This window comes from Juglans regia, chromosome 6 (assembly GCF_001411555.2).
Source record: "Juglans regia cultivar Chandler chromosome 6, Walnut 2.0, whole genome shotgun sequence".
NCBI lineage: Eukaryota > Viridiplantae > Streptophyta > Magnoliopsida > Fagales > Juglandaceae > Juglans > Juglans regia.
In genome coordinates this window covers 38100091-38125624 of record NC_049906.1, presented here as the reverse complement: position 1 = coordinate 38125624, position 25534 = coordinate 38100091, and the positions used below count along the sequence as shown (strand labels likewise).

Here is a 25534-nt window from a genome sequence, read left to right as displayed (position 1 = left end):
GATCACTAATCAAGTTGTTGAGTGATTAGATAGATTGTTGCATTACAATACAGATGTACGTGGGTAATTTCAAAAACCTCTCCCCCCGCACCGTTCCCTCTCTGTCACCATTGTCATTGCTGGTCTCTCACCTCATCGCTAGTCTCTCAGACTCTCTCTCTCTCTCTCTCTCTCTCTCTTACCGTCGCAACTTTCCTCTACACAATCCAGATATATCTCTATTTCTCAATGAGTCAGTGTGTTGGTGGGCCCCTAGACGTGGCTATGTGGGTGGTAGGCTAATGAACTTGGGGTCCAATCCACCCCCGTGGGGCGAGGCCATGCCCGAAGGCCAAACTTTCCCATGGGCGGGGGCGACTGGTGGGCATCTGAGGGTAGACAAGTCCTCAAAGAATCGTCTCATCGGGAGGATGTTTATGCCACAGCTAGCAAGCCATGACCAGAATGCATGCATACATGCAAAGTGGGCGGAGATCACTAGGGCCGACCACTCCATCTGGTGGCTGGGGCCGGTAGCCCATGATATGATGCATGTGAATTGTTATCGTAAAAAAATTAGAGACTTTTCATTTTTCTACGTACACATGAATATCAGATTGTATAGTCAACAAGAAAGGACTATACTGTTAACTGATAAGGTTACTTTCCAACAGGTACCATGGCGGATTTTGTCAACCCACTTTAGAATTCCATGGAAAGAAACAAAATTTTAGTGCTCTCATCCCATGTGAGTAGGGTCTTGAGTTGGCCATTCATGGCAATAAAAGTTTCCTATAAAAGTTTCCTTACTTTCCAATGGTCGCTGTCTTTAATTTTTAATTTTTATTTTTTTAATTATTCTATTGTCAAAACGGTGTATAAAAACATAATTCATATTGCTTAAATAAGAAAATTTGATTTATAAGATTTAAATTTTAAAATTTATTTTTCAAATTAAAGTATACCATATAAGCACTTTGGGCAACACTACACTGATCACCAAGGATTCCTAATCCTCCCGAGATGTGCATTTTTCGTGCATTTTTTTTAATCTTCTTAAATATATTTTTTTTTAAAAAGTCACAATATTATTAAAAAATATTTTCTTAATTATTAAGTAAAAAGAATAGTCGAGATTATTCGGAACCCATTGTTAGGACCTATAACATTTTCCTAAGCACTTTATTAGGTGTGCAATCTACACATCTACATGAGAATATATATATATATATATATTTATTTATTTTAATGACTCCATATATATGCATTTAAAGGTTCTGCATGTTATATATGCGCGCATTAACCGTTGATGATCAGGAAATTCAAAACTTTCATGTAGTACTTCGAAAAAAATCCCAAGAAAAACTTTCTTATATTTATTTAATTAGTATTTTAGATATATGAAAAATCCTAAAGATCAAAACATAACAAATTCTTTATCTAAATTTAAATTTAGTTAAGCCTCAAAATCAGGCTTTTGATATCATGACCATCATTTTCATATATAAAATGAACAGTGCAAAATGCATGAGTACTTGAGTACGTACGTACGTGAGTGCATTTGGTTGAAACTTCAAAGACGCATATTGCAATTGCTTTTTTGCAATATGATCAGGAGAATTCAATATTAAATAGACACATAAAAAGTAGTTATGTCGTATGGCCCTAAATCTGTATCCCAAACTGAATAGACAGCATGAACGTGTGGTAGGGTTTCACATCAATTGCTAGCTTAATGTAGGAAACCGAAACATGTATAGCATACCCCACAATTTACTTTAGAGCTAGCATTATCTACCCGTCAATTTTCAGGTTGTTGGCTCCACGCTTTTCTTCTTACTAATTCCATTTTTTTATTATAATGTCGGTAGGAAACATATTTTATTTTATGAGTAATGTTATTAAAGTTATAGAGTTTGTAAATATCGTATTTATTTATTTTTTTTAAAATAATTATACGATATTTACAAACTCACTATTACAACTATCATTTTTCTTATTTTATTAACATGACAAGACTTAATTTATTTAAAAAATTTTAAATTTAAATTTCTTATAAATCAAGTGTTGGCATATCAATAAATTAATGGAAGGTGTGCATTACACACTGACTTTCAAGTAGAAGAACTCTTTTTATTATATATATTTTTGGTTATATTATAAGCCAATTTGGTATTTTGACAAACATAAAGGTACACTTGTTAATAATGATGGGTAGCATTATTCATATTTAAAAACACAATAAATTTATATGTATCTAAACTAGTAGTTTTAATGTGGATGTGTGGGTTGTTACGCGACGGAAAATACTAAGAATTTTACATATAATACAAAGATTGAAAATCAATTCTTGGCATATAAGAGGATCTTTTAGAATCATATACCAAATTCTAAAATGATATTCAAAGTGGCCCCAATATATGGTGCATGGCATGTATGCACGCAATATTAAGATATTTAATGTTGGTCGGAACTTGGGGGCGGGGGTGGGTAATTTATTTTGGAATAAAAATAGATTGGGTTAGATGTTTTTGGAGGGCCACCCTTAGAAAAAACGAAAATAAATACTATTGTTTTCTAAAGTTTTGTTTAGATGTATGGTAAGTACGGCCATGCCCTTTGAATCTTGAAGATTCGTCTCTTGTAAGATTGAAAATGATTGGACATGGAATGGAGTCGCCTGAAATGTATTGATGAAGTTGCTCTATTGGGTTGGACAGATAGCGGTTTCGTGTTTTGATTATTATTATTGTCGTCACGTGATAAGCCCATGTTAATGGGATAACTTCATTGATACACTTCAGATGATAGAATAGTTAGGTCTCGTTTGGATAATGAAATAAGATGATATAATCTGTGGAGAGTAGTAAAATAATTTGTGAATAATATTGAAATGTGTAAGGAAATTTTTCTCTCGTATTGACCCGTATAGCAAGCTCATGAGGGATCTCTGAGGGAATAAGTTAGAGAGTCCGATCAAGCTTAACAACCCTTCTCTAAAAGGGGTCAACGGACCTATATGGAGTACTCAATCTATGGGCAAAATATGCTCATGAAGCAACCCACACGTGAGAAAAATGGACGATAGGGGCATATGAGACCTGCCACCCTGACACCCCCAATGACACCTAGCCCTTGAGAACCTGTACGAGCAAGTGGGCGAGAGATACATGGAACCCTCGATTTTCCGATAACAAGCATGAATGGAATTAACAAGGGACGTTCGCAAGGTAAAGTGAGTCAGGGAGCCACACTGTATTCATGACACCACTCCCCTAACTCTACGCCGCATTAAAGGATTCTGACTAAGTGAACAGTTGAAGTGACATGAACTCCCTAAGGCCAGGTATGGACTATCCCTATCCAAAAATCTAGTATAAAAGCCGACCTCCAGTTATAAAAAATTCTATCTAATTCTTCTAAGCTCTTGCACAAATTATTAAGGAGATATACTGACTTAAGAATTGGAGACTCCCTGACCACCATTTAGGCCCCTTCGCCTTCTGTGTTTTCTTAAGTGTGCAGGTGGAAGACCCAATACCCGAGTTGTTAGAACCTAGCTCAAAGGCGTACGAAACATGACGTTAACAAAATAGATTGAGTTAAAATCTTTTATGGAATTTTGGGAATGGAGAGAGACAAAATTGAATAAAAAAAATTATAAAATTATAAAATTATAAAATTAAAATATTATTAGAATATAATTTTTTATATTATATTTGTTTTAGAATTTGTAAAAATTGAATTGTTTGGAAAAGTTATAATAGTTAGATAATGATTAGAAGAAAAAGTTGAAAATTTAAAATTTAAAATTAAAAAATATTTATGTTTGAGTGGTATTTAAATATTAAAATGAGATAAAATATGACGATTTTAAAAATTTGTGAAACTAAACCGAGCCTAAAACTCTTTTTATTTTTTCATCATAGAAAGAAGGTATGCTATGCTGTATGTGCATAGTTGGGAAAATAAAAAATAAAACAAAAGTGGTTGTCTTATTCTAATAGCTAGGAACAGCATATCAGTAATAAATTATGTTTTACATAGTATTTTTTTAATGTTTTCATTGCTCGATGAATGTAAAAACTGCAATTTTCTCTGAACAAAAAGTCAAGACACATATCTCCCATTCAAATCAAAAGCACTTGCATGGAAGCTGAGAAAGCTGAGATTTTAAAGTGCTTTTGCTTTCATATACCTTTCATCTCTTTCATCCATCTTATTTTTATGTTTTTTTTTTTTTTTGTCCCTTTTGAACAGCTCAATCTAATCTCTTATCCGTTTGTTAGTCTAACGTATTCGAAAAGTTCAAACAACTTGCGTAAGCAACTGAAAACCTACAAACTCTACCAAAAGTAACTAAAACAAACCACCTCAAATTAATTAATTAATCTCACTGATACTCTATCTGCCTAAAAATATTACATATCTATGTGTGGGATTTGTTAGTATGCTTTTTAGAATTAATTAATGGAGTCATTTTTTTTTTATTTATTTATCCTAAACAGACTTCATTTCATTTAATAAAATTGAAATTACAGCTATGATTGATAAATACAGGAAAACATTCAAATTAAAAGCCAAACAACTCATCTTTTTTAGGCTTTCTCGCAAGCAAATATTTTTGTGACAGATATTGTCTTAACTTCTATAAGCTCTCTAATGACAAAACCTTATGAGATTTCAATCCTGATTTGTCTGAGAATAAAACACTCTGTAAGAATAGAGATAATCATCACCCAATCTTCAAATGAGGAGAGGGTATACAACCTCTATTCTTTAAAGGAGGAGAGGGAAAACCATCTACCATCTTTCAAAAGAGGAGCCAGACAACCAACCCTCATCCTTCAAAGGAGGAGGGGGATTCTCTTGCTATGGACAACAAGTCCAAACTTGGTAAATACAAGATTTTTTTTTTTTTTATTAAGAAGTTTAGAAATTACCAATTTCAATTCAATATAGCCAAGAAAAGAATATTCCAAACTTGGTAAAGAGAGAAGATAATTGTTTTTAAAGAAGAGAAATTATATTTACAGTTCTGAATAGATAATTGCGTGTGCATACTCATTAATGAATGTGGGTTAAAGGGAAAAAAAATCATTTTAAAAAAGATATTATTGTAATTTTAAATTTTTTTAAATATAATTGTATGGGCTTGCATGAGCAGTCTCTAAATAGCTAACTCTTTACAGAACAACATAATACTATAATTTTATTGATAACTCAGTTCGAAAAAAGGTAAATTATTCTTTTGAAGAGTTTTCAAATTGTAATTTTCCACAGAGAAAGAGATCCGGTTTCGAACAAAATTCAAAGATAATGTCGTTCCTCTCCTATTTGATCTACTTTTCTCCCATTTGTGATGCAAAACTAATGGGTTTTTGTTTGTCAAAGTGATTTGATTTATCAGGAGTTTCCTAAATTGATGGATTTTAGGTTGGTTGGGTCAAAAAGTCAAAAGTAAGCTCACAAGTTTGAGTGCATGAAGGCATCCACGTGCCTCTTCCCGCTTGTGTCTTGCAATTACTTAAAGCCTAAGTAGAAAGCCACGCCTTGCCTCTTAAAATTTGGCAGAGCCCCCCTGCTGCCTACAAATGCTTGCTTTCTGTCATTTTCCCTAGAAAATAAAAAAAAAATCAACCCAGACATATAATTTCGAGTATATATGTAATATTCACCGGCCTTGTGGAGACAAACTACGAAGAGATAGTGAGCGAGAGAGAGAGAGAGAGAGAGAGTTGAAAGGAAGAAAGAAGATTTATCAAAGCCCTGAATCGAGGAGCTTTTGGGAATGCACCGACACAGACTCTCTCTCTCTCTCTCTCTCTCTCTCTCTCTCAATTTCACATATCATATCACCGTTCAATCTAGTAATTCTCTTTTTAGTCTCTTTTTCTTTAACTATGTTTCTTGCTTAAAAACCCCTCATTTATTTCTCAATTTTTTGCCCAGTTTGTGTGGATTTTTCGTAGTTTTTAGGACTAGTTCATAACCGGATTGTAGGAAAGGAAAAAAATATATATATGTTGCAGAAATGGCATTTGATCGAACTCGGCTCCGAAGGATCTGCAACCATTAAACGTAGCTCGAACTATAGCCGAAGAGCCTTGCATTGTGTCAGCTGCTCCTACGGGTCTAAACATGGAAGGGTTTTACCCCAACCCGCCCTGGGAGGCCAGGAACCCTTTGTCGATACTGGTTTATTATCCTTCGGGAACAGTTTTGGATGCTGGGTTTGTTGGTTTGGGGTATGGAAATGGGGCAACGCCTGGTGTGGCAGTGTGGGGCCCTCGTATGCCTGTTCCTTTGGGGCATTCGGGTGTGAGCCCTGCTGCTAGTGTAGGCGTGGGGTTTGGTTATAATCACAATTTGGGCAATAGGGTTGGTGGAAACGCTACTGCTCTTGCTAGTACTGTTGTGGCAACTGGGACTGGCTATGGTGTGAATTTGGGAAATTGAGTTGGTGGCAATGCTCCCAATCTTCCTGGTATGGCAGTCGAGACTGTCTATAGTGTGAGTTTTGGCAACCGAGTTGGTGGCAATGCCTCTGATATTGCTAGTTGTGCTATGGCAACTAGGATTGGCTATCACCTGAATTTGGGTGATCAAGTTGGTGGTAATGCTACTGCTACTGATCATGGTGGCAATGGCGTGGATCAGGCTGGTAGTGATATGGCAATTGGGCTTGGGCTATAGTCCCAATTTGGGGAATAGGGTTAGTGGCAATGTCACTGATTAGGCAGGCAGTAATTTAGCTACTGGGTTCACTAATAGTCCCAACTCGGGCAATCGGGTTGTTGGCAGTGGCACTGATCAGGCGAGCGATGAGGGTGGGGATGATTCTGTGTCTGGGAAGAAAGTAAAGATTTTATGCAGTTTTTGGGGAAAGATTTTGCCAAGGCCAAGCGATGGGATGTTGAGATATGTTGGAGGGCAGACAAAGATCATTCGTGTCAAGAGAGATGTGAGCTTTAACGAACTGGCACAAAAGATGGTGGATACTTATGGGCAACTTGTGATTATCAAATATCAGCTCCCTGATGAGGATCTTGATGCATTGGTGTCGGTCTCATGTCCTGATGACCTTGATAACATGATGGATGAGTATGAAAAACTGGTTGAGAGGTCTTCAGATGGGTCGGCTAAGTTAAAGTTGTTTGTGTTTTTTGTTTCACAACTCGACCCTTTGGGTACAGTACAGTTTGGGGACTTACATAATAGTGGGCAGAGATATTTTGATGCGGTGAATGGGATCGTGGATGGAGTTGGTGGTGGAATCATGAGGAAGGGAAGTATGGCAAGTGCTTCTTCAACCCAAAATCCTGATTATAGTGGGAACGATGCTTTTGATAGCTTGGGTCCTGGTCAAGGGGATGTTAGTGGGCTCTCATCAGCCAGCATGTTATCACCCAGAGGAAATTCAGCTACTTCTAATGACACTGCTCCAAGATTGGTGTGTGTAGATCCCAGCCCTGCAACTTATGCTGATACCTCTGCAGTGCCACCAGACATTCTAATTATGAATTCTGTTCTTCTCCAAACATCTAAGCCTGAGGTTCAATTAGAAAGCATTGTGCCTATTACTATTACGCAACCACAATTGGGGTTGCAACAACGTAGAATGGACATTCCAATATCTTCACCTTATTTGCAGGCCTATGCTGATCCTCGCCAAGAAGTTATAAAGCATGCGGATTATCTACAGTTTCCTCCTCAAATGGGTTTCCCGAATCCTCATCTATTGGGGACAGCGGCGTCTGTGTTCACCCAGTAGCAGCTCCATGATAACTTTGTTGGCATCACTTCCCATCAGTTTATTCCTGCAGTGCACATGAAAATGACTCCTACATCTTCTCATTTTAGCATAAGACCGAATATGGTTCAGCCAGCTATGCAACCACAACAAACTCGGTTGGATCATTATGCTGATGAAAGCAAATTTGGACCAAGTGTTGTCCAACTTCCTGTTGATCAGATCTACAATTCATATCGGGTTCAAGTCCCTTCTTCGGTGGTAGGAGGTGGTTATGGCTGGCACCAGGTTCCAGCGCCCAAGCATGGATTGGTACCCCATCAATAGGTAAGGTTTCCTGAGAAAATACCAAGGTTGGATGATTGTTATATGTGTCAAAAAGCACTGCCTCATGCACATTCGGATACTTTGGTGCAAGATCAAAGAGACAGGAGTGCGAGCCTAATGTCTGATGTGAACTCAATTTGTTATAGTCTCCATGGGGAGGACAAGCTGAAAGGTCAGCCAATGAAAATCGTTATGGTAACTGGAGCTTTGGGGGAAGGCATTATTGAGCAGAAAGCCGTTCCTCAACTGAGGGTCCTTGGTCAGGTAGATACTCAAGTTTGGACACCACATATGGACATAACTAGGTTTACTCTGAGTCCAGAGACAGATTGAAAACGATAAGACTATACTCCAAAATGAAAATGATCTTGATAGGCTTCAAATTTCAGCCCCCCCGGGTGTTATCAGTAGGACAAGTGATCTACAGTCGTCTCATGCTGCATTCATGGCCATTGCACCTCATTCTTACCAAGATGATGCCGTCCAGCAACATTCAGTGCCATGTCAATACCAGGTAAAAAAGGATGCCTTAATGAATAATGGTGATGTATCTCCTGAAGGTGGTGTATCAACTCAAATTTCAGAATGTGTGGTTCACGAGTCTCCAAAAGAATATTCTAAAAAACTTCCCGGTAACCTTCCAAGAGAAGATACTGCAGACACTTTCTTTCCACATGAACAGCTGAGACCAGTTGATGGGAGGATGGATACCCTTGGGATGCCCTCCCATGAAACTTACAATATTGAGAATAGGAAGTCACATCTTGATAAAATTAGAAAGGAAGACAACTTTGATAAAAAAACCACAGCTAGTTGCTGGGAAGGAGGTGCTTCTAGACAACACATATGTCAAACCCAATGCTGTTTTTGACACAGTTTGCAATAAACCAATTGATGGTCTGCCTTGTCCCTCTACAGATGCTCCATATGTGAATAATTCTCGACCGTTGGAGTCGTATGAAATGTCAAAACCACTTATTTGGGTTAATCCTGTATCATATCCACAATCTAACATTGGATTCCGTAACTTGGATGCTGAGGAAACTTGTTTTGGCAGCCCTGCAGTACTTGGTGTTGAGTCCTCTCATCCAACTGAAAGAATTCCAGCTCCTGCTGAGTGGAAAGAGGACACGCTTCAGTTCCAGACTAAGATGTTCCCAGGTGATATGGAAGCTGTCCCTTCGAATAGTAATGTCCAAGATTCGTCGAACTCACTTTTCAGCAATCAGGATCCTTGGTCTCTATGGCACGATACTTATTTTCGACCTCCAAGACCAAACAAAGTTCTGCTTATGAAAGAAGCCCTTGCTACTAGGGATCCTTTAGGTGAGAGCCATTTGGGCAGTGGTGGGGAGCCAAATGCAGAAGTACAACTGGAGGCCAGAGTTCATCAGCCATTGGGCATTCCAAACTGGGATTTGCATTTGGAGCAGGTTAGGTCTGCTAAAGGTCAGTAATATGTCAATTGTTTTGTGCAATTACTCAATTACTTTTTTATGCATGTATGTTGGGGTGATTATTCATTTTATTTGGCTTCTCAAAGGCTCGACAGAGGAACAAATTAAGCAAAATCTCCAGACCATTGCCGAGGATGTAGCTGCTTCTGTTCTACATTCAGCTTCACCTTCCAATCCTGACTTGCTTGATAGAATTGAGTCTGCTTTTGAAACCTATCCTGATGGAGATATTCAAAACGGTTATGGTGACAAGCAGGATAAAGCTAAAGTTGAGGTCACTTATTTACTTACTCTTTTCTTTTCTTTCCTTTCCACAAAAGTGGAAATAGGGGTGGGGTGCGGGGTTTCTCTGATTTCAATTACTGGTTTATATATTTTTTCCCACTTGTTCATTTTAGGACAGCAAGAACAAGCTGTCAGATAAGACAAACCTTGGTTTTCCGGTATCCGATGGCATTGGCCACTTGCAGGTTTGGAAAATTCCACATTTTCCTCCCTGAAATCATGTGTTTTTGCTGCTAAGATGGCCTTAAAACCATGTTTGTGGCAGATTATACTGAATAGTGACCTTGAAGAGCTTAGAGAATTGGGTTTAGGCACCTTTGGCACTGTTTATCATGAAAAATGGAGGGGCATAGATGTTGCAATCAAACGGATTAATGATAGGTGTTTTGCTGGGAAGCCTTCAGAACAAGAGCGTATGGTTTGTGCCTTCCCATTATAAAAATTTTTGTTTTTTTTTTTTTTGTTTTTTCCCCATTTTTGCATGCTTCTTAGGACCCTACACTTTGCTATGTGCCCTCAATCAGAGAGATGATTTCTGGAATGAGGCAATCAAGCTTGCTGATTTGCACCATCCCAATGTATTAGCTTTCTAAGGTGTTGTGCTTGATGGCCCTGGAGGTTCTGTGGCAACAGTAACAGAGTATATGGTTAATGTTTCTTTAAGAAATGCTTTGCAGAAAAATGAGAAGTAATGTGTCCTTTCTCTTTTTCCTTAATGAAATTCACTTCTAAGCATGCCATTTTTAACGAAAACTGATAAGAGGTATTCATTTCAGGAGTCTTGACAAGCGAAAGTGTCTATTGATTGCAATGGATGTGTATCACAGATAATAAATAGTTGACATATTGCAACACGTGTAATAGTTTCATTTGATACATGTAATAGTTAGTTTGCTTTCTGTTAGTTAGTTTTACTTTCTGTTATTTCTATTTCCTTTCTCTATTGTTCTCTGGTTATAAATACAGAGGATGAATACTGTAAACTCAAGTCGAATGAATAAAGTTCAAGTTCCAGTTTACTTCTTTCACACTTCTCTCTATTATTTCTTTTACTCTGTATCATGGTATCAGCGTAGGAGGATCTATGTCCACTGATTCTGTTTCCGCTTCTATTACTAATTCTACGAATATGGAGAGCAATCCATATCACTTACAAAGTGGTGATTCACCAGGTGCAATCTTGGTGTCTAATATCCTCACTGGGGAAAATTACCATACATGGAGCAGGTCCATGATGATGGCCTTGAAGGCGAAAAACAAAATTGGTTTTGTAAACGGATTGATAGTTCGTCCAGCTTCAACAGATAATTCAAATGTCTTGTGGGAAAGATGCAACAATATGGTATCTTCTTGGATTATCAGTTCAGTGTCAAGGGAAATTGGGGCCAGTATCATTTGTGCACAAACTGCAAAGGATATGTGGCAAGATCTCAAGAATAGATTTACACAAGGAAATGGGCCAAGAATTTTTCAACTCCAGAAAGATTTATCAATGTTGATCCAAGAAAACATGTCGGTAAGGGATTACTATACAAAATTTAAGTCTTTATGGGATGAATTGGCTGATTACAATCAAATCCCTACTTGTTCTTGTGGGATTTTAAGAACCTGCACTTGTGATGCCATTCGGCAATTCTTGAAATATCAAGATAGACAACATGTCATTCAATTCTTAATGGGGTTGAATGAATATTTTTCTCATGTTAGAGGGCAGATTCTGATGATGGAACCTCTACCAGAAATAAACAAAGTATTTTCTTTAATAGTCCAAGAAGAAAAACAGAGAGAAATCAGCAGAACTAATGCAACTGAGACTGTTGCTTTCATGAGCAAAATACAAGAATCAATTCCATCAGGCCAAAGATTTGTTTCTGGAAACCAGCAGCAAAGAAGAGCCAAACTGTTCTGTACTCATTGTGGTATGTCTAATCACACGGTTGATAAGTGTTACAAAGTACATGGCTATCCTCCAGGATTCAAATCTACTAATTTTCGACAGAAAGGAAAGTCTGCATCAGCAAACCAAGTCACGAGCCAACCTTTTGCTACACCCTTTGAGACTTATAATAATCTGCCTTTCTTTCAAGAGGACTGTCAAAAATTGTTAGCTTTAATCCACTCACAATCTAATGAAACCATAACCCATCAAGCAGCCAATGTTGTTTCTAGCACTCCTCAAATAACCCAAGGTATGATATTTTCTAGTTTTTCCTCAAATTGTTCAACATCTTCATCAATAATTCAGAATAATTGGGTTGTAGACACTGGTGCTACAGACCATATTATTCATTCCATTGATATCTTTACTTCCATAACAAAGTCTTTAAACACTTTTGTTAAGCTTCCCAATGGCAATACTGTACCAGTCACCCATCTTGGCACAGTCAAATTGTCTGAAAACTTAATTCTCAAAGATGTGCTTTGTGTACCATCTTTTTCATATAATTTGCTTTCTGTTAGCAAACTCACTTCATCTCAGAAATGCACCTTCATATTTCTACCTGATCTTTGTTTTATTCAGGAATTTACCCCATGGAAGATGATTGGGATAGCTAGAAAGTCTGCTGGGCTATACATATTGCAACAATCAGGTGCTTATGCTGTTGAGTTTCAACCAAAAACAAACACTGTGAATTCCATTACAAATTCCAAAATCTGGCATAGTAGATTAGGACATCCTTCCATATCTCGATTATCTCTTCTTTCAAAGAATGTACCAGACATTAGTTTCTCAGACAAACTTGATAGTCATTGTACAGTTTGTCCTTTGGCCAAACAGAAAAGGCTTTCTTTTGAGACTCATTCATACAATAAAAGTTCTTCTTTCAATCTTGTTCATGCTGATATATGGGGTCCCTTTTCTGTTCCAACTCATAATGGTTCTAGATACTTTCTTACCTTGGTGGATGATCACACTAGATTTACTTGGACATACTTAATGAAAACAAAATCTGAAGTTCAAAATATTTTTATTGCATTTTACAATCTGGTTGAAACACAGTTTGAGACAAAAATAAAATGTGTGAGATCTGACAATGGGTTAGAGTTCAAAATGACAAATTTTTTTAATTCAAAAGGAATTTTGCATCAACTATCATGTGTAGAAACACCTCAACAAAACTCTATAGTTGAGAGAAAACATCAACATTTATTGAATGTAGCAAGAGCTTTAAAATTTCAATCAAACATACCTTTGATTTTCTAGGGAGAATGTATACTTGCTGCAACATATCTCATCAATAGAATTCCTTCATTAATTCTGAATAACAGATCTCCACATGAAGTTTTGTACAAATCAGTTCCAACATATCATCATTTAAAAATCTTTGGGTGTTTATGTTTTACATCAACACTTACACAAAATAGATCAAAATTTTCGCCAAGAACAAGAAAATGTGTCTTTGTAGGATATCCATTTGGTATAAAGGGCTACAAGCTTTATGATTTGGAACAGAAAATATTTCTTGTTTCCAGGGATGTAATATTCCATGAATCAATATTTCCTTTTTCATCTCACTTGAATACAAGTTCTATGACTGAAAATCCATATCAGTCAAATAAATTGTCAGAAAACTCCATTTCTGTTCTTCCAAAACCAGTTCCAGATTACAATGAAAATGTAATCTACTCTGAATCATTACAGACAGAAAACACCTCTCCTGCACCATTGCAATCAGAAATTTCTTCTCATGATTCAAGTACTCAAGTTAGTACAGACTTACCCATACATGATGCAAATCAATTTCCACCCTTAAGAAAATCAACTCGACAACAAAAGAGGCCTGGTTATTTGCAAAATTATCATTGTAATTTAGCTGCTCTTGCTTCTCAATCATCTACAAGGGATCCTGCTACTAATCCAGGTAATAAACATAGCATATCTGATGTTCTTTCTTACTCCAAATTATCTGCATCACATAAAGCCTTCTCGGTTGCTATTTCTTCAGAATCAGAACCTTCATTTTATCACCAAGCTGTCCAGCATGCTCATTGGAGAGCTGCTATGTCTACAGAATTATCTGCACTAGAAATGAATGACACTTGGGCCCTTACAACACTACCACCTAATAAAACTCCTATAGGTTGTAAGTGGGTATATAAAATAAAATACAATTCTGATGGTTCAATAGAGAGACATAAGGCAAGACTTGTTGCCAAAGGGTATACTCAAAAGGAAGGCTTAGATTTTTTTGAGACTTTCTCACCCGTTGCAAAGATGGTGACTGTGAGGTGTGTTTTATCACTTGCTGCAATACACAATTGGCAGATTGTTCATCTAGATGTTAATAATGCATTCCTATATGGGGAATTAGATGAAGAAGTTTTTATGAAGCCTCCTCCAGGTTATCTTAGAAAGGGGGACAAAAGAGTATGTAAATTGCAAAGGTCTCTATATGGCCTAAAACAGGCTTCAAGACAGTGGAATTCCAAGTTTACTTCTGTGCTATTTAACATGGGATTCTCACAATCAAAGGCTGACTATTCTTTGTTTACTAAGAAAGAAGGAAACTCATTTGTTGCCTTGTTATTGTATGTAGATGATATACTGCTGGCTAGTAGTGATATAGCTGCAATTGAGAGTGTTAAAAGATCTCTAAATGCTGAGTTCAAATTAAAAGATTTGGGACCTGCAAAATTCTTTCTTGGTATGGAAATATCTCGATCAAAAAAGGGTATTTCTTTGTCTCAAAGAAAGTACACTTTAGAGCTTATTTCAGATTCTGGTTTACTTGCTGCAAAGCCAGCTCTATTTCCTATGGACACTCATACAAAACTATCCAAAGATGATGGTGAATTAGTGAGTGATTTTTCAGCTTACAGAAGACTAATTGGCAGGTTATTGTATTTGACTCACACTAGACCCGATATTACATTTGCAGTACATCATCTTAGCCAATTCTTGGATAGCCCTCGAATGCCCCATTTACAAGCTGCTATGAGAATCTTGAGATATCTCAAGTCTGCTCTTGGACAAGGCTTATTTTTCTCAGCTTCATCAAAGGTTCATGTCAAAGCTTTTTCGGATTCAGACTGGGCTAGTTGCCCTGACACTCGCAGATCAATAAGTGGTTATTGCATCTTTATTGGGGATTCTCTTGTATCATGGAAATCTAAGAAACAACACACAATATCAAGATCTTCAGCTGAGGCTGAATATAGATCCATGGCATTTACAGTTTGTGAAATTGTTTGGATCAAAGCCTTATTGGCTGACTTGCATCAACAACACACTCAGCCAACTCTCTTATTTTGTGATAACCAAGCTGCTCTTCACATAGCAGCTAATCCAGTCTATCATGAACGTACTAAACACATAGAAATAGATTGTCATTTAGTGCGTGAGAAGTTACAAGAGGGTTTGATTACTACTTTGCATGTATCTTCTGCTCATCAGGTTGCAGATATAATGACCAAGCCTTTGGGTTCTAAGTCATTTGAAGTTCTTCTATCCAAGATGAATGTGCATAATATATACACATCATCTTGAGGGGGACTATCACAGATAATAAATAGTTGACATATTGCAACACGTGTAATAGTTTCATTTGATACATGTAATAGTTAGTTTGCTTTCTGTTAGTTAGTTTTACTTTCTGTTATTTCTATTTCCTTTCTCTATTGTTCTCTGGTTATAAATACAGAGGATGAATACTGTAAACTCAAGTCGAATGAATAAAGTTCAAGTTCCAGTTTACTTCTTTCACACTTCTCTCTATTATTTCTTTTACTCTGTATCAATGTGGCTTTTGGAATGGAGTACCTGCATGGAAAGAATATAGTGCATTTTGATTTGAAAAGTGACAATTTACTGGTCAATCTCCGAGATCCTCACCGCCCAATATGCAAGGTTAGAGATTTGGCCTAATGTTGTTTGCAACCTTGCTCTGTTACATTTCTTAGGTCAACATGGTGAGGTATTTGGTTTTGCCAAATTCAAATGACAAAACTTGTTCACTAATATCAGGTTATTGGCAGATAAAACACAGTCCGTAATAAGTTAGGATTATGTTTGCAAGGCACCACGTTGTTTGTTGAGTTGTCATCAAGTTTGTTGTTCTCTAGTTATTGGTTGTTCACAAGTGCTTTGTACTTCTCTGGTTACCCTTTTTGTAAAATGCACAAGCATATATCTTATCTTACATTGAGAGGTTGACTTCGAACTTACACTTCGGTACCAGGTGGGTGACTTGGGCCTGTCCAAGGTGAAATGTCAGACACTAATCTCAGGAGGTGTTCGGGGAACACTTCCTTGGATGGCACCAGAGCTTTTGAATGGTAGCAGTAACCTAGTTTCTGAGAAGGTTAATGCTCTATCCATCTCATTTAATCCTCTTATGAAATTAGCGCCCCAGCCCCACTCTCACTTGCACAATTTGAGATCTGTGAAATTCCTTGTATAGGTTGATGTATTTTCATTTGGAATCGTGATGTGGGAGCTCCTCACTGGAGAAGAGCCATATGCCAATTTGCACCAATGTTTATAATGTTTTTCCCTTTAGGTGACTCAAATTTGAGTTGCTGATAATCGGTACTTTCAATTGCAATTCAGGGGGTATTGTGAGTAACACGTTGCAGCCGCCTATACCGGAGTTCAGTGGCCCAGAATGGGGATCGCTGATGGAGAGATGCTGGTCATTAGAGCCATCTGAGAGACCAAGCTTCACTGAAATTGCTAAGGAGTTAATTGCTATGGCAGCAAAGCTTCCTCCCAAAGCACAGAACCAACCACAACAACTGCCCTCTACGCAACTCCAAGTTCAGAAATGATTTCAGGCAAGTTGCTTCCACTCAAGTGTCTATCCTCTTTGGCTAAAGGGCTTCGCTTACAGCTTGTTGGAAGACAGTTGATGTCTTGTGCTCAAATGTATGAGAAAAGATCTTCTCACTAGATAGAAAATTTAGTTTTTTTTTTTCAAGCATTTTACAGTTTTCTGAAATATGTGTGGCATTAATTACATATATAGTTCTCATTTTTGTGGTACCAATCCCTCAGATCGTTTGTAGGTTGACTCAGATTGGTGGCCCATGCCCTGATGCTACTACTAGTTTGAGCTGCCCTCAAGGGAGGGGAATACAAAGTTCTTTTTTACACATTTATTCCAGCTCAAAAGTAAATGAAACCAACACTGTGTGATCATCATGGTCTTGGTGGAAAGGGAATCAGCTTTTGGTTGGCAGTCAAATACGAGAAAAAAAAGCATAATGCCTGGAAGTTGGCGTCCATGCTAAATTTCGCTTATCACACAAGAAAATATGACTCGGTGGTTGCACATTTTGACGCGGCAGCCAGTCTCATTATATCCTATTTACTGTTCACTTTTTACAATATGTTCTTATGGCTTGGCTTAGCTCCAACACATATACACACATATTATATATATATATATGTATATTTTTTGTTGGAACACAACATGTTCCTATGGCTTGGCTTAGCTCGAACACATATACTGTTGGAATTGCCCCCATTGACTTGCCACCATCAGTTGGTGTCACGTAATTTATTAAAAAAAATATATCTCAAATAAAATGAAGTCTAAAAACACAAAAATAAAGACTGATCCTAAATTTTCTGTTTTTTTTATGTTTGTGTTTTAAACTTTTTTTTAATAAAGATACGTGGCACCACATGGTGATGACACGTCAATGGGGCAACTTCAGAGATATACTTCAGGCGGCACAGTAGCATTTCTTATATATAAATATAAATCTTAAGGGTTGGTCCAAGTGGTGAAAGATCTTAGTCTCAGGGTATCATCTTTAAGGTTTAAGGTTCAACAACTCTCGGTGAAAAGTCAGCGATTTAACAAGTTCTGTGTATAAAAATTTTTGAGGGTGTGGTGCACGGAATCGGAATTTATTCTGCAAAGTGGGTTCGAATGGCACTGTCTTGGAGAGGTTATGACATATTAAAAAAAAAAAAGCAATATATATATAACAGTGTAATCGTCAAATGACAATTTTTTTTTCAAAGAGGTAATTGATATGTAGAAAATAGGGTCATTAATGGATCCTTCTTCGTGGATGTAGTTTTAGAAAACGTGTGAGGAAGAAGACACCCGCGTAGCTAAGCTCGCTGAGCTGTTAATTCCCCCAGCCTGCAAAATAAGGTCAATTTTGGAGTCCTAGTGCACTACAACACGAAATTTCCCCCATTTTTTCTCATCAAAAAATGGTTCATATCAGCCAATTGCATAAAGCCACGTAAGTATGGAAAAAAACTCCTAACGAGAATCTTGCAACTAGCGCCTTTGCAATTTCTTGGAACATCATTAAGCAACCGCCTTCCGTTTCCTTCTCTACCGCTCTTCCTCCTTAAAAAGACCGACCCTTTAATTCCCACCTCCATCATTGCAATCTCTCTCTCTCTCTCTCTCTCTGCTGTGTGCGCTAGCAATATGGCTTCCATTGAAGAAAAACCATTGAAGGTGCATGAAGACCAAGGAGATCAAGATCATATGGACGAGCACGAAGAAGCCGTTTCGAGTGGTGGGTGTTGTTGCCTTGGGCTTATGGGCTTCAGATGGGGACAAAGCAATGAAAGGGAGAGCAAACATCTGCTGGGAGAACGCAGGGAAACATGGTGGATGAAGCAACTGATTAAGGTTAAGCAGGGTACAGAAGTAGTGGCAGGGCCCAAGTGGAAGACTTTCTTAAGAAAGATCAGCGCATTTGGTAATAACAAGAACAAGAAGAAGCACGGCACAGCTGGGTTCCAGTATGATCCTCAGGCTTATGCCCTCAACTTTGATAATGGTTTTGATGGGGATCAAGAAGATGGCTTTGTTCTTGATTTCAGGTCCAGATTTGCTGCTACTCCTACATGAAAAGTGGCATAGTGGATCGTGAAAAAGTCGTTGATGATGTTGATAACTTTTGTTGTATCATGTAGAAAGTTGCATTCATTTTGTACCATTTTTAATTACCTCCTTATTCATTGGTTATTACATTCTATTCATTCATATCAGTCTTGCTCTCTCTCTTTGTGGAATCTGGTGATGATCTTTTTGGCAGAGAATATTTATAATTTTGGTTTTTATTACAGTAAATATATTTATATACTGTCTAATTAAGTTGCTTAATGCGTTTCTTTTCTCTTAATCATGTGTTTCTTTAATGATAGATCGAGATGCCAAAAAAGTTTTAAAAAACTAGGCCATTTTCGTAACTCTGTAAAAAGTCCATCTCCAAAGGACTTGATCTGTAGAGGCGTATTGAATGCTATTACAACTTGCCAATACGTTACATAAGGCATATGTTAATTCGGCACTTTGTCGCTTTATAACTTGATCAAGGTCATAGAGTTTTAAAAGTCTTTAAAGACTGCTCTTTCGTGTTATCTGCAGCAATATCCCGACGCTAGCTTTTCTTCTTTCCAAGTTAATCCAATCTAATAGGCTCTCTATGATAATTGTGTTATATGGAAGCTTTAACTTGATGGGCCGCCCATCAACCTTGCTCTTGATTGGTCGGAAAGAAATGAGCAGTGTTTTGAAGATAGATGGCATATAATGGCGGAGTTGCAGAACTTTTTCGTACACATACACTTTAATATTGTGGTTTTCAGCCCTTGTACTTAATGGAAACATTAATGGTCATCACTTCTTGTCTTTAATCTCTTGATCTTAGAATGTATTTAGGTGTTCTTCTTTTGTATCATTCCTGTATACACGGGCTATGCAGGTATATAAGAGTATCAATAAAATTACTCTCATTTATCAAAAAAAAAAACCTTGCTCTTGTTGGAATTTCTTGTTTTCATGAATTCAAATTGTTGAAGTACTTGCTGTGCCTATTCTGAAAATTCTTGCTCAGATTGTCCTACCAAACACACAGGTTGCAATCTCTGTGCTAGCTGCAACATGATCATATAATATATTAATGTAGCAAGTTGGAAATTAGTTCCAACAATTTGACATAATAACCTCAGATATTCCTTCACAATATCCGTAACTTCTGATTGTCTTTTAGCTCAGTCATGCTTGCACCCATAACTCACAGCCATTATCATTTGCCGACGTATATGCATGATGCCAAAAGCAGAAATATTAAATATAGAGTACGTACGTTAATCTCAAGTGGTACAAAAAGATGCTATCTAGTTCCACAGGTTATCAAGAAGATTTCTCCTATCTTATATATGTATAATATATATGCTTCAAGTTTACACCTCATAGATGAGATTTATGGTACAGATATCAAGTGTATGGGAGTTCTCTAAGGCAATATACCGTCAACTGGAACTGTTCAGCAGTGTTAATTGGCTTGAAGACGCATACATGATAGGTCTCAGGCGGCATGTTCAGTTTCAAGACTTGAATCCATACATATGAGTAGAATATAGATCTGCAAATAGTCTTCATGTAATCTTCATGACTTTCAGGCAGTAGTTCTCCGTCACAATGATGTGTTCCGACTATATATAATAAACTTTCAAAAGATTTGGACACAAGCTAGCTGCTAGGAATATATATAACAAGTTTCTTTTTTCCTCTTCGAGACTGTCCAATTACTAGAAGGGCTGCTTGCTGGCTTCACCTGCATTACTTCAATTTCCGAATTACAATAGGCTGAAAGTTCTTAAGTGAATCTTGAACTTGGGCAATAGAAGAATACGTAAATCATCATCCTACCTTTTGCGTTTGCTCTTCACAACAGTGGGAGATGAAGGGTTACTGTGCCAATTTCGTTTCCTTTGATTTATGAACCAGTTATTTATTTGCTTTAATTGCAAGCCTGTTTCCTGAACCAACCTTGCTTTGTCTTCCTCCTGATCAGAGCAATGTTTACAAGCCAATTAATAACTAGGGGTATATAGTAGTAGAGACGCCATTTGTAAAACCTGTTGCCAAACTGATCATTGGAAGGAGAGACTATGTCAAACCTACCGTTGGGTATGGCCACTTTGAATGTGATTGCCACCAAGCTTTTAAGAGGGAGGTGGTGTCACCTGGAAGCTTTCCTGCTCTTCTCTTTCGTAGAATCTCCTCTCTAACGTCTACAATCTTCTCCTTGTAACCCTGAAAAACAAAAATGGTTATGAGCTCCGTATCTGCTCAACAGATCGAAGAATAACAATGTTGCCAACGCGCGCATTCTTAATTACCTGTTTGAGCTCATGCTTCAGTTCTTGTCTTACACGCTCCATCAAGGACCTCTCACTTTCAGTTGGGATGAGAGGGCCAAATCCCATGCTGTCATGCCCATCCATATTTCCATCATACAAGTTGGTGTCACTATCTGCTTGGTCATCTTCATCATCAGACATTGTAGCACCTGTACTGTCAACTGGAGATACACCTGTTCACGCATGATTAATGTGCAAGTTAAAAAGCCACTTCAACAGAAGAAAATATTGATATTATAAAGAAGTACATGCAAATACAATCTAATTCCATTGCTCTTTCTATTGTCTAAGACAGCATTAAGACATATCGGATGAAGGAGGGGGCGCCCGGTGGGAAGGGGCTTCAGTAATTTACCTGTTAAGCTTTGCAAAGACTGCTCCAGCTCCCAACAAGCCATTACTGCCTCCATGGCATGAACACGAACATGTTGTTGCAATTGTTCTTTAAAGGAACAGAGCAATAGAACATAATGTGTCTACATCAGAAGGAACAAACACAAAGAAAGAAGAGAAGAAAAAAGGAATATTCAGATAAAAAGATACACCATATTTATAACATCAAGAATATTTGGATCCGTTAAGAAGTTCGATAAAATCTGATCAGAAAGTAAAAGATTAATTAGCTACTCAGATAGCAGTGGATCGATGATATCATCATACATATATAATGACTTTCCACATTTCTGTACATCCTAGAACTCTACTTTTGCATCTGTCACAATATTCATGTGGTGTCAGCAACTAATACCCATTTAATAATGGGTAATTATTTCAAGTAGTTATTGGATATTTTATATCAAAATATCAACTTATTTCACTTGAGTAATGACTGATCAAAACATGGTTTCAACCCTGTGTTTTACATCTAAGTGGGGGGGCAATATATACAACAGAAAACTTGATTTATTTGAGACCAGTGAGAATTGGCTCCGTTTGGATTTAGAGATGAGTTAAGATGGTTTTAGATGAGTTGAATAAAATCTTGTTAGAATATTATTTTTTAATATTATTATTGCTTTAAAATTTGAAAAAGTTGAATTGTTTATTATATGTTGTGTGAGAATTTAGGAAAATTGTAATAATGAGATGAGATGAGTTTATATGAGTTTCTAATCCAAACCGGGGCTGAATTATTAGATGACAATTTATCGACTGTAATTTTTAATTTCATTTAGCTTGGAAGAGAGAATTTTTATTTAATGTAAAACATGTAGTGTCTTGCTGGTTTCATTTGTGCAAAACATTTGATAATTGGTTAGTTAGGTCGGGTTTCCATTTCTAGAGTCGAGATGTCTTGAAGTAGTATCATGCTCCATATTAGAATGACTGAAATATGAACCTAATACAGTATTTTCAATACTAAATATAGTAGTTTTGACTGATCAAGCCGAATCATTTCATCACATATCATAGCACTTTCGTCATGGTTGTCTCTTTGGTTTTGTGTGTGATCACTTTAAATTAAGCAATAATTAGCAGACAAGGCTAGAGCCACCATTACTGTATCCACTGATTCCACTCTTACTAAGGATACCTCGCACATAGACCCGTGACTTTCCAAGTTAGCTAGATTCAATGAACGTTTACACCTCCAAGCATCAATTCCTAGAAAAATATCGTAAACTTTTATGATTCTCTTATTACATGATGAGAATAATCAAACTTAAAAAGTGCCAATAATTTAAATTAATCCAACCCGATGCCATGCAAAGTAATTCTATCACCAGCTCAAGTCACAGCTACCCCTTTGCTTAATGGCGGATCATATTTTGAAAAGATAGCAAGAACTGGGTCAAACAAACAAGTGGAAATTAAGAGATTCTCAAAAGCACTCCCAAGTTTCGGTTATTAGTGTACTCTGAACAGCATGATTCGTCTCAATTAGGATGCCACACAATACATGTACATTACGATTCACATAAAGATTATGACTTTCCGGAAGCGTAGCAGCTCCCTTTTTGTGTTTTTTAGGTCTCTTTCTCCCATAATCTTATATATGTACAAAATGAAGACAATGTTTTCGGTTGAAACCACCAAATTGGACTCCTATTTACACAACACATAGGAAACAGAAAAATTACTGGGAAAAAAAACAAGAAAATCAACATGGATTACAACACCAAAATGAATTCCCAAAAAAAAAAAAAAACACAATCAAATGGGAAAAAAAAAACATTTTTTTCCTTCATCAAGTCAACCTCGAACTACAAAAATAAACAAACTCGCAGGCATATATAGCCATTTCAATTATTCAAACCAGACAATTTTTACGTAAGATATGGGATCCTATGTCGACGTACGATCGAGTAATAGGAACGAATTCTTGGGTCCAGTATTGTTATGAACAAATTCATAGAACCATCGGCTTAAGTTCTTTATAATCTTTTTCTTATGCTTGCAGAGAGAACAAAAACCCAAGCTTTGAAAAAAAAAATAGAGAAAGTAACGAACTAAACTAACCATAAACTGATCGAGCTCCTTGTCGTCCACCGAGCCGTTTCCGAGCACTGAGTACTTGGCCACCACGCGCTGGGACTGAGCAAGCTGAGCGTCGATCCTCGGCAACTGGTCCACTGGCGTAGCGATCCTGAGACAAGCCACATGTGCCGACAGCAACTGCTCGTAAAGCGGGTGGGCCGCTATGTCCGCCTTCTGCTTGGCGCTCTCCCACTCCCAGGTCGCTTCGCATTCGCTCTCCGTCCGGTTTCGATCCCCGCTCTCGCCGGAATTCATAATCGCGGAGACCTCGTCTTGTCGACCGCGAAGATGGACGGAATCCTGACGCCGGAGAATAGCATCGCTGAGCCAAGTGGGAGCTCCGGATCCACCGGCCTCGGAGACGGTAACTGAGAGCGGAGTCTTCCCGGTGGTGTCGAGCATGAGGCGTTGGTGCACAGCCTCTCTGTCATCGTGGTCGCCGAAAGAGTCGAAAGTCATATCGTGATCGTGAAACGCCATTTATACAGATAAAGCAGTTTTACCTACATATACGTAGTCAGGGTTCAAAAGATGGGATTTTGAGGAGCCGGGTTGATGAGGTTGAAGGTCTTCATGAAGGTAATGGAGTCATCAGGTCGATGGAGAGAACTATATGAGAAGGTGTGAGGAAAAGAGATCAAAAAGCTCCGTCCGGCAAAAGCCGATTCTCTTTATTTATTTATTTATTGAATTAATTTTAGGTGCATGACCGGTGACCCCTTGAATTTCTAATATTTTATTTATAATCATATTTATTTCAGCCGATCCAACGGTGAGAACGGTGATAACGTGTCCTAGAGATGCTATCGGGGATTACTATGTATTAAGACAAAGATTGATGATTGATATTGTAATGTTTGGAGTTTGGAAGCAACCTCTTGTTATTTGACGTGAAGTTCACTCCCCCATTTTTTTTTTTTTACTCTCCTTTTCAAGTCTCTATCCTATTTATAAAATATTTTACTATTTTACCATTTTACCATTTACTTCATTTAATAATATGTCACTATAATTGAAGATAATAAAAAAAAATAACATTTTTCTTTAATTTTTAATTAATTTAAGAACTATTTTGTGTCAACCAAACATTCATAATAAATTTTCTTTTATTTTTGTTTGAATTAAAAGATTTAATTATAGAACTTTAATACAAATTAAATATTTTATATGATCTGTTAAATCTATTTTATAATAAAAATTTATTTATAATCTAAAATATCACATCAAATCATTCTAATTTTTTTTATAAGTTTAAATACTTTTATAAACTAAAACATTTTTTAAAGGAAGTATATTAGATATGTCCCTTGGTATGGAATATTATTAACAATTGGACAGAAATATATATATATATATAATTTGGCACTTGGCACTTGGCACTTGGCAGAAACGGAAAAAGAGTTTAAAAAAAGAAAAAAAAAAAAAAGTGACGTAGACGTAGACTTATTAAGGGTTAATTTTTAATATAATTTATTATTTTATTATTATTTTTTATATATTTATTATTTATTATTATTTTATTAATATTATTTGCAGATATATGAGATCAATACTCAAACACAATTTAAGAGAACATAGTTGGTGTTTATAGATTCTTTGTTTTGTTGGAGGATACTGTAGAAATTGCAAATGACGTAGCCAATGTTCAGGGACCACTAACGGAAAGTTGCCGTACGAAGAACACGTGTCGGATCTAGGTTTCATGGGACCACTTGGGATTCCGGGTCAAGACCTGCATATCAGGTCCGTACACCTGTGAACAAAAGTAGCAGGCAAGGGGGGGGGGGGGGACCGCCTTCGCCAAGCTGCTAACCGGCGGCGACTGCGAGAAATCTGAGAGAGAGAAAGAGGGAAGGGTTCACGCGCGCCACTGTAGGTGTAGGTACTAGGTGGTCCCCCATGCAGCTTTAAAGCCAGAACGTGTAGTTCGGGGTCTTCGGTGCTTTCACCGGACCCCACTCTTCTACTGTTCTTATCACTGTTTTTGGTACCAACACGTGGTGCTTCATCTACGTTACTCCCTCTAATTCCTGCATCAAAATTACCAATAATAAAACTATTATATCTATATTAATGTGTATTATAATTTATAAGAATAATGCTATATACTCTCAAAGTAACTTGCTCTTG

The 25534-nt window shown here is 37.2% G+C and overlaps 2 protein-coding genes and 1 pseudogene across 3 annotated transcripts; 2 read left to right on the top strand and 1 right to left on the bottom strand.

Moving 5' to 3' along the window:
• Window positions 1-161: 161 nt before the first annotated feature.
• LOC109014949 lies at window positions 162-18761 on the top strand. Its single transcript, XM_035690961.1, has 2 exons — window positions 162-180; window positions 18171-18761. The coding sequence occupies exon 2, from the start codon at window positions 18198-18200 to the stop codon at window positions 18624-18626; it is 429 nt and encodes a 142-aa protein (XP_035546854.1). The 5' UTR covers window positions 162-180; window positions 18171-18197; the 3' UTR covers window positions 18627-18761.
• LOC108989308 lies at window positions 6469-16581 on the top strand (annotated as a pseudogene).
• Window positions 18762-19840: 1079 nt separating the features above from the next.
• LOC109015466 (homeobox protein knotted-1-like 3) lies at window positions 19841-24077 on the bottom strand. 2 transcript variants are annotated; one of them, XM_018997705.2, is made up of 6 exons: window positions 23387-24077; window positions 21282-21402; window positions 20906-21099; window positions 20688-20819; window positions 20433-20569; window positions 19841-20345 (listed from the first exon to the last, which is right to left on the bottom strand). In XM_018997705.2, exons 1-6 carry the CDS (start codon window positions 23882-23884, stop codon window positions 20312-20314), a joined length of 1116 nt encoding a protein of 371 aa, XP_018853250.1. In that variant the 5' UTR covers window positions 23885-24077; the 3' UTR covers window positions 19841-20311. The 2 variants fall into 2 exon arrangements, with proteins under 2 accessions (XP_018853250.1, XP_018853485.1); XM_018997940.2 differs by having other exon boundaries at window positions 19841-20337.
• Window positions 24078-25534: the final 1457 nt, after the last annotated feature.

Bases quoted from the DNA above. Each gene is read 5' to 3' on its own strand.
- LOC109014949 (XM_035690961.1), top strand. From the start codon at position 18,198: ATGGCTTCCATTGAAGAAAAACCATTGAAGGTGCATGAAGACCAAGGA.
- LOC109015466 (XM_018997705.2), bottom strand. From the start codon at position 23,884: ATGGCGTTTCACGATCACGATATGACTTTCGACTCTTTCGGCGACCAC. The intron at 20,570-20,687 runs GTAGGTTTGACA...TGCTCTGATCAG, and splicing joins CAAAGTGGCCATACCCAACG to GAGGAAGACAAAGCAAGGTT. The intron at 20,346-20,432 runs GTAGGATGATGA...CGGAAATTGAAG, and splicing joins GTGAAGAGCAAACGCAAAAG to TAATGCAGGTGAAGCCAGCA.